Raw genomic sequence first — 9,285 nt, forward strand, 5'->3', positions numbered from 1 at the left:
AGTCAAGGTTGGATTCTTTAATGTATAAAAACTAGCAGATAAAGAAAGTAAGAATTAAAATTTTTAGCATTTTTATCAGTTTTGAAAATGATATTTTTGGAGTTTTTTTCAAACATTAAACTGTTAATATCTCGGAAACGGTAAACTTTACCAAAAAAATTACTAATAACTTTTTTTCACCTTAAATGACCCAAAAAACTTTCGCTTTACTTGCTTCAAAGAATTGACATTTAACTGTTAGAGGAAGGAATACAAAAATTTAATAAGTGTATTTTTATAATAAGTGATCTTTTCAATTTTCTTTGTCAAAAAGCCGACGTTTTTTGGATTTTTTATTAACTTTATTATTTATGAACAAAAAAAGGTCCTTAAAATTATACAAGTAGTACAGAATATAACCTAGGTTGAATTATTTTGTTTTGACTCACATGTTTACAGTGACGGGTAACAAATCTAAAATGCAGTGCAAATCGGTTTCCAACCTAGCATTGCTTTCAGTGGTCAGAAACGAGATATTTTGTTCTTAAGATCCTTAAATGTCAAAATTACTCATAATTTTAAAAAAAAGCAAACAATCAAAATTACAAATATAAAGAGAAACTTGATTTTTTTACATTTATTTTTTCTTTGGAATCATTGAATCATTCACAAAGTATGAATAATTTAATATTCCATACATTAAATGGGCCTCTCAAACATATGGAAAAATTTAAAACCAAAGACTAAATGTTTCAAGCAATTGCCAATTTGCTTCGACAAATTTGTAATTTAGCCAACTTCAAAACCTTAGCTTGGGTACACATATCTTAAAAGCTCGTTTCTCAGAAAAGAAGAATTTTGAAATTGTGTCGCCGAATATAATTTATCGGTGTAAGCCCTTATTTGACCTGCATTTCGATCGATTAACATTATCTTAAATAGTTATTGAAATAAATACCACGATACTCGAAATAAAATTGTATATTAAGAAATTCTATTTAAAAAATACAATTAAAAAACATACGACGGACTTACATGTCGCTAAATATCGATATTTCAGCAGTAGCAAAATTTATTCAGATTACAAACATTTTACACAAAATTAAAGAATTAAAAATAAATAAGCAAAACATTTATTTTTAATTTTCAAGAATTCATCCTTACATTATTTTAAATGTTACTCATTTCTGAATACAAATAGAATGATAACGAAACCCTTAGTTGCCCTGCATTTCAAGTGATTAATATTATCTTAAATTCTATTCATTACTTAGTAGAAGTTAAATGATTTCACAAAAGTTTATACAGTAGTATTATATCTAATATTTGTAGTGTAAAATCTTATACGTTCAAGTAATAATAGGTAATAATAACCCTTTCCATATCGGGAATAGTCTTAGTTAACTAACTTAGTTAACTTTTTTTGTAACTTTTAATTTTATGATTAAATAATGCCATTTCGTACATATGTTGATCAGACCCCAAAATCTACCTCCAAAATCAGTTTTTCCCACAAAACTTGAAAATAATGCATATATATGCAACATATTTCAAATAAAATTTGGAGTTCACATAATTCTGCAAATTTTGTTTTTTTTTTAAACTAAAAGAGAGTCTGAATAAAGAGTCATAGGTGTTTTTATGCATAATAAATTTGTGAAAATCAGTTCACATTCTAAAAATGCGCTTTTTTCATGACAATAAGCTATAAGAAATTCAATGGTATTTGATAAAAATTACAGTTTACATTTGCCGTTGGCATAAAATACAGGGTGTTGTATATTATTTAAATTGAACAAATTATTACCGTTTAAAATTGTAATTATTTAGTCATAGTTTTGAGCTAACCTGTAAACGTAAATCAATTATTCATCATTACGATAAAAAACTCAATTAATTAGTAGACTTCAAGTTGAATGTGGTTTGAAAACCAAGTTGAATTTGGTTTGAAAATTTTCATTTTATAGGTACAAATATTATATGAATAAACAGTGATAAGGTACATAAAATGTGTAAAATTTGCTTATAAACAGTGTCGTTTCCATGTTAATTATTTATATTAGGAGATAATATTATATAAACATAATTTTACACGTTTATGCAATAAAAAGAAAGCAAAGGGTTGACCATATCCTCTTCAGAATAAAAATTTTATAAATGTTGTAGAAAAAGGACAATATATTTTTCGTAGAACAAATACAACAACAAATTGTTATATTTTGAAGTTTTTCACATAGAAATCACAAAATTACTTGTGAAATTAAAATGCCGTATAATAGTTGTAATTATAATGTGTCGTTTGTCGATCGAAGCGTATTAACGGCAACAAGATCCGAAAAGAATTTTATAACATTTGGTCGAGTTTTTATACCATGTCTATATGAAATATACATAGTATATTAAGTTAAGTCCCAAGTTTGTAACGCTTAAAAATATTGATGCTACTAACAAAATTTTGATATAGGTGTTTATAGAATCACCTAATTAGTCCATTTCCGGTTGTCTGTCTGTCTGTCTGTCGTCCGCCCGTCTGTCATCACGATTACTCAAAAACGAAAAGAGATATCAAGCTGAAATTTTTATAGCGTGCTGAGGACGTAAAAGGTGAGGTCAAGTTCGTAAATGAGCAACATAGGTCAATTGGGTATTGGGACCCATCTTGTAAACCGTTAGAGATAGAACAAAAGTTTAAATGTAAAAAATGTTCCTTATAAAAAATTAAACAACTGTTGTTTGAAACATTTTTTAGTAAACATCACTGTTTACCCGTAAGAGCGCAATTTATGCGCAAATTGTATAGTATGTATGTTATGGCTATATCAGTTATATATGTGTGGCATGTATGTATGTGTTATGTGACAGAGTAAAGAACACTGTCTATACATGGTATTTCAACAATTAATTCAGTCAATTGTTTGTTTTCACTTGTTATTTTTTAATTTTAATTTTATTTTTTATAACTATTTATCATGCTGGGAACATATTCGTGTGGACCTGGCGATTGCTCTAGACACTACCCACAGCTTTTTTTTCTAGTTCAAAAATCGTGGTTGTCACATATTCAAACAAATATTATTACACCCTGTACAGGTATTCTAGACATCAATGAATCTTATTCTTAGGTGTTATAAAAGTGCCCACTGTCAAAAAATTTATATTTGTCTCAAAGCTTGTTGTATGTCTTCATTGAACCAAGCCTGACACCATTTTCCAATGGGTCTTTTTTGATTCGGGGCTATTATCCATTAACTTTTAAGAAACACCTCATTTTGGCTTGATTTAAAAAATTTATAGATTACTATTTTTATTTACAAAATTGAATAGCTTAAAAGATTTAACTTTAGTTTTTTAAAGAGTTTTTTTCTAACAATTACAACAGTTTTTTATATTAATTGAAAATACGATAGTAACCAATCATAGAAAAACATAATTATAATTAAATAATTATTTACAAAAAAAATATACACACATACAGGTCTTATTAGTCAGTGAATAATTATTCAAATTGCCTGTTTATTATAATTTTTTCCTCTTATAAAATTATAAAATTAATACTAACTTTACTTTTAGTTAAGATTTTAGCCTAAAGTTTTTAAGTCTTTAACTTGAAGAGCAAATTGTATTACACGGAAATTATGATTTATTTTCATTTCAATAAGTTTTTACATCATTCAGTAGCATCCATTTGGAAAATATCCTTAATTAAATCATCTAGTTTCACAAAAAATATAAATAATAAATTTCATTTATCAAAAAAATACCAAAGCCAAGGCAAAAATGTTTGGTAAGTGAAATAATAATTATATTTTTCTTTATAAAATTTTCTACAAAAAATTTATTTACTAAAATTATCGTAGGTATTTTTCATAAAAATCAAGTTGTTTTATGTGATTGAGGCAATGTATTTACAAAACCGTTCTAAAGGTTTTAGTAAAATTTTACCGTTTTCGCTTACAAAAATACTCAGCGATGAAATTGTGCGATAAAATAGTACGTTCTCATAAACATAATTATTTTCGTAGCTAATTTTTTTTTCAATATTTGAAGGTTTACTTTAGAAATAAAAATAACAGCTAAGGACTAAATGGCATGGACTATTAAGAATATTAAACTGTGATGTTTTCACAATATAGTAGACAAAAAATAATGCAATTTTATATTCATAAGTTTTAGGGAAAAATTACAATATTAATGTTACTTCAGACAGTAAATATTTTGCACTTTGAGTTCTTTTAACGGAATTTTGTTTACATTGTAACATCAAAGTTTAATGTCTAGTTAATTATGTTTGAAAAGCGTTAATTTTTTTTAAGAAAATTCTACGTTCTCTATAATTTTTTTTATGTTTTTCGTATATACCTATTTGCTACTAAGGTTTTTCTGGGAAACCCCACTCGATTCTCGACCTTGTCAATCGATTTCAAATAAAAAGGTAGGGTTTAAATAATTATACTTTTGTTAGAGTATTCCAAAATGCAAGACTAAGCTTATATATTTGGCATTGAGTTTACATTAGGTTTATATTACCTTATTTAAAGCAAGAATCAAGATCAATTAAAAAAAATTTTATCACTTCTTCAGAGTATATACTGTATACAAGTTGGTCTTTGAAGATTTTTTTTAACAAATCAGTTATCCTAAGTTAATATAAATTATTATTGTCAATTTTTTTTCAACAATTTTTCATATTTTACTAAGAACGAATGGTATCATAACAATACTTTACTCAAAAAAAAAAAAACATCTGAAGTGATACAAATTTTGTTCAAACTTTTGACACAAGTGAAAATTTGTTTTAAAATAGTTGATGACACTGTTATAGATCAGTAATGAGGCCAGATCAAATATTCAGATTCTGATAAAGTAAATATACAAAGTCTTTTTTGCCCAAAAAAAAGTGTATACACTTTTATTCTCGTAAAACACTTATAATTATACATGTTGGATTATAATTCTTGTGATCTAGGCACAGCTAATAACACTGAGGATCATGATTTTCCGTATTCCAGAGCATTGTTGGGCAGTTCCTTCGTCACGAAAATAAACTTTTTGTGGATATCTCTATATCAGTATCGGGGTGAACGTCATCCTGTTTACTGTATTCAGGGAATAATAACATAAGCAACAGTTTTAGCGAACGAGTCAATGCAGCCCATACTGGTGGGCGATACTCACATTATTTCTGGTGAATAGCCCTATTCAATACTGTTATTTTACTTATGCTAACATAGATAAGCTATATTTATGTCTCTATGCCATACCAGCATTGTAGTAAACGCCATGCATTTCTTATCGTGTTACTCAAGCGAATAATTGTGAGTCACGTTCAACCAGGCAGAGAATTTTTCGGCGTATTTAGTTAAGGTCAATATAATAAACATAATAATAAACTAGGTATTTGTTTTCAATCCCCGAACAAAAACTGGGGTTTTATAAGTTTGACATCTTTGTATCTGTATTTCTGTCTGCAGCATCGTAGCTCCTAAAAGGATAAATCCATTTAATTTTGGTATTTGTTTGAAAGGTAATTTGATCTAGAGTGTTCTTAGCTATGTTTTAAAAAAATGTTTTTCGTATGGCAGTGTTTCTTTGACTCTGTAAATTTCACTTGTATAACAAATTGTTTGATTTTATAAACAGGTTGGAGTACAGCAATCTAGATGCAGAATATAAACCAGTAAATCTTGGTCCAGGCGTTCCAGATTTTGCACCCTGTGATTTTATTACAAATGCATTAAAGGATGTTGCATGTGGTGAAAATAAATTTCATCAATATGCTCGTGAATATGTATGTGTTTAGGATATATAAAAAGGCCAGTAATTTTAGTAATTAAAAATCAGAGTCATTTTTCTCTCCTGAAGTTTCATTTTTGAAAAAATGTTTGATATCAAAATTGATCCATTTAATATATTATTTCATATTTTTCTTGTCATTAGTACCCTGCTTTTTTTTTCTCGAAACTCGAAAGCAAAAGTTTTACATACTTGGTAAAAGAAATGATTAAATTTTTTGTCCTTATTTCTTAACAACCATCTGTATAAGTAAACTTTTCACTGCTAAAATTACTGGATTATAAAATAATTAAATTACGTTTTTATTTATTATTTTTAAACTAAATGAATATAAATAATTAATGTAAATAATTTCTCTTCAGGGACATCTAAATTTAGTAAAAATACTAACAAAATTGTATACACGATTAATTGGACATCAAATTGATCTAAATAATGAAATAGTTATCACGGTTGGTGCGTATGAAGCGTTACATGCAGCAATTTTGGGACATGTTCATAAGAACGATGAAGTTATTATTATTGAACCATTTTTTGATTGTTATGCACCAATGGTACGCTTAGCTGGTGGCATACCAAAATTTATACCACTTAAACCAGTAAGTAGGTGTTTTTAATTCATATTATATTCTGCAATGCCAGGGCCCAAGAACGAAAATTGCTTTATAATTTTTCCAAGATACATTAATAACTTATCTACTGAAAAAAATTTAGTTTTTCGAACTATAAAACCAAACAATTGCGGATGTTCCAAGAGGACGATTCAACATACATATAAATTTTCGGCTCGTGAGTGCCTGCTTTCACGAAATACGGTTTTGTTCTGTACCACGTAATTCTTCATCAGATTTGTGAATAAATTTTACCTCTCACTAATAATTTACGCTAAATTACTGCGGAGAATACCAATTTCAAATAGGTGTAAGTCTTCGTCATTTAAAAAAAATTGAAAGTGTACCATATTTTATGTGATTATATTAGATTTTTTTCCGAAATGAACGGAAAACGTTTTCTAGAATAATTATGGTCTAAAAAAATTATCCCAATTTTAGAGATTTAACGGTGATCATTTCACCAAAAACCGAATGTATTTTTTAGACTAAAACTTCAGGTATAATTCATGGATCAGATTGGGTATTGGATAATAATGAATTAGAAAGTTTATTTAATGAAAAAACTAAAATGATAATTCTAAATACACCTCATAATCCCATGGGAAAAGTTTTCACAATAAACGAACTTCAAGTAATTGCTGATCTATGTCAAAAATGGAATGTTTTATGTTTATCAGATGAAGTTTATGAGTGGTTAATTTACGAACCATATAAACATGTACGAATCGGTAAATCAAACTTTTCAATATAATGTGTCAAATTAGCCAAATTACTTCTTAAAAACATCCCGACGCTTAAATCTGCAGGTATCTGTTTTTTTGATAAAACTTAATTTTTATAAATGATACATGATAGTTGAATGAAGCAGAGTTGTCTGGCAAAATTTAGCAGCAATTACCTTTAAATACATGGTAATTAATTTTTGTTGAAAAATTCCATGTTTTTTCAGCGAATGCAACATCATTTAAAAGGAAATAAATGTAGGGAATAGAAAAAAATAATGATTGCCGGCTCTCAGTCAGTCGCAATCTAGGGGTTGTACTTTGGATCACAATTTGCATGTATATTTTAAAATAATACAATAGGCCTTTGCCCTAATGACGATTTCAATGTATCTTTCGTTAAAATTTGACAATATGTCAGAATAGATGATAAAATCTGATAAACAAAATCGATTGAAAAACATGAAAGGTATAAGCAACGTGCTATTTCCCTCTCTTTCTATTTGTATACATTTAAATTCTACATATTTTCGTAGTTTTTGATGCTATCCGAGAATTAATTTCACACGATGTTTTGGCTCATAATAACAAACGTCGATTGGGGGCATAAAAATTTTAAGACAAAGCCCTATTGGAAGAGCCTCTATAATTTGAGAATTATAGAGGCTCTTCTTATTATTAATTTCTTTATGAGCAATTAGAAAAGTACATTCCCGGTTTCCTATGGTTGTTGGCCTAGGCTAGCGCTTAGGTCGAATTCCATAGTCATCCGATATTATTTTTCTTTATCCTGCTAAATACACAAACTACTATTTTTAGCCTCACTACCAGGTATGTGGGAACATACTCTAACAATAGGCTCAGCGGGGAAAACTTTTGGTGTTACGGGCTGGCGTATTGGATGGGTTTATGGACCCGCAAATTTAATGTCGAATTTACGAGCTGTTCATCAACAATGTGTCTTTCAGAACAACACTCCATGCCAGGTTTGACAATTTTTTACAATTTTTTCTAATCATAATTATGATAAATGTATAATTTTAGGAAGCTGTAGCACGAGTTTTAGAAACAGAATGTAATCGATTTGGTTCAAAAGACAGTTATTTTGTTACAATGCCACAACAATTTAAGGAAAAACGGGATTATTTTATAAAAGTCTTATCCGATATCGGAATGATTCCAACTGTTCCAGATGGTGGATATTCCATTATAGCTGATTGGAGTCCTTTGGGTATAATTTCAATATAATTTCGTAATACAGAACTTCAATTCTTTGTTTTTTTCAGAGTCCCAAATTGATTTAACCAGTGAAAAAGACACGTATAAAGATTATCGATTTACAAAATGGATGGTGAAACATGTTAAGCTATTAGGTATTCCACCTTCAGCATTTTATAGTACAGAACACAAATCCATGGCTGGTAATTACATAAGGTTTTGCTTTATCAAAGTAAGTTTTAGTAAGACCTAGGTATTTAAAATATTCATGGTAAATTTTTTTTTTTTTTTTTGTAGAAACCAGAAACACTAATTGATGCTGGTGAAATGTTGAAGGCATGGAGTCTAAATTTATCCCCTATACAAATTTCAAGGCATAATTGACATTTTGCTGCCAACATGTAGTTGGCAGCTTACCGTAAAAATGTTGACACGTCCGATAAAAGCAAACAATTTTTGCCAGGCACTGGTCAGGTACTAAAATCCAATATGGCAGACATAAAAATTTAAAAAAAAAAAAATGAAAGCAGAGTAAAAGAAAATGGAAGATTCAGCCGTCTTAAAGACTTTCATATCAATTTGGAAAAGTTCATCAGATTGGCAATCACAATGATTTTCGATCATGATTGGGCATGTATATATATCAGCCTTTAAAAACATAAATAAGCTGGACTAATTTTTGTTTGTGTTAATTTGATTTTTTCCATTGGAGGTATTGTGTGTAAAAGATAAAATAAATTGTTAAAACGTCACTCAATAACTAATTTATCTTTCCTGTGTTGCCCACTTTCCCATGGTGAAGTTATATTGGTGTAACTACTTTACGATACAAACTTTCTGACGCTATTTGAAAGTTTTTTTTTTAACAATTTCTGAAAAAGTAGCATGTTAAGCTCGGCTAGCGATAAAAAAAAAACCCGAGAAACAAGTTTGGAATCATTTTCATCACTATTAACCGA

The 9,285-nt window shown here is 28.5% G+C and overlaps 1 protein-coding gene across 2 annotated transcripts; it reads left to right on the forward strand.

Moving 5' to 3' along the window:
- Positions 1-3,558: 3,558 nt before the first annotated feature.
- Positions 3,559-8,993, forward strand: LOC123292280 (kynurenine aminotransferase-like). 2 transcript variants are annotated; one of them, XM_044872871.1, is made up of 8 exons: positions 3,559-3,763; positions 5,620-5,767; positions 6,135-6,371; positions 6,871-7,114; positions 7,928-8,094; positions 8,153-8,339; positions 8,395-8,542; positions 8,624-8,705. In XM_044872871.1, exons 1-8 carry the CDS (start codon positions 3,615-3,617, stop codon positions 8,637-8,639), a joined length of 1,296 nt encoding a protein of 431 aa, XP_044728806.1. In that variant the 5' UTR covers positions 3,559-3,614; the 3' UTR covers positions 8,640-8,705. The 2 variants fall into 2 exon arrangements, with proteins under 2 accessions (XP_044728806.1, XP_044728805.1); XM_044872870.1 differs by having other exon boundaries at positions 3,561-3,763; positions 8,395-8,558; positions 8,624-8,993.
- The last annotated feature ends 292 nt before the right edge of the window (positions 8,994-9,285 follow it).

The sequence above is a fragment of the Chrysoperla carnea genome, chromosome 2 (assembly GCF_905475395.1).
Source record: "Chrysoperla carnea chromosome 2, inChrCarn1.1, whole genome shotgun sequence".
NCBI classification, from domain to species: domain Eukaryota; kingdom Metazoa; phylum Arthropoda; class Insecta; order Neuroptera; family Chrysopidae; genus Chrysoperla; species Chrysoperla carnea.

Coding starts and splice junctions, on each gene's coding strand:
- LOC123292280 (XM_044872870.1), top strand. CDS start 3,615: ATGATTTATTTTCATTTCAATAAGTTTTTACATCATTCAGTAGCATCC. Junction 8,340..8,394: donor AGCTGATTGGAGTCCTTTGG/GTATAATTTCAA, acceptor TGTTTTTTTCAG/AGTCCCAAATTGATTTAACC. Junction 8,559..8,623: donor TAAGGTTTTGCTTTATCAAA/GTAAGTTTTAGT, acceptor TTTTTTTTGTAG/AAACCAGAAACACTAATTGA.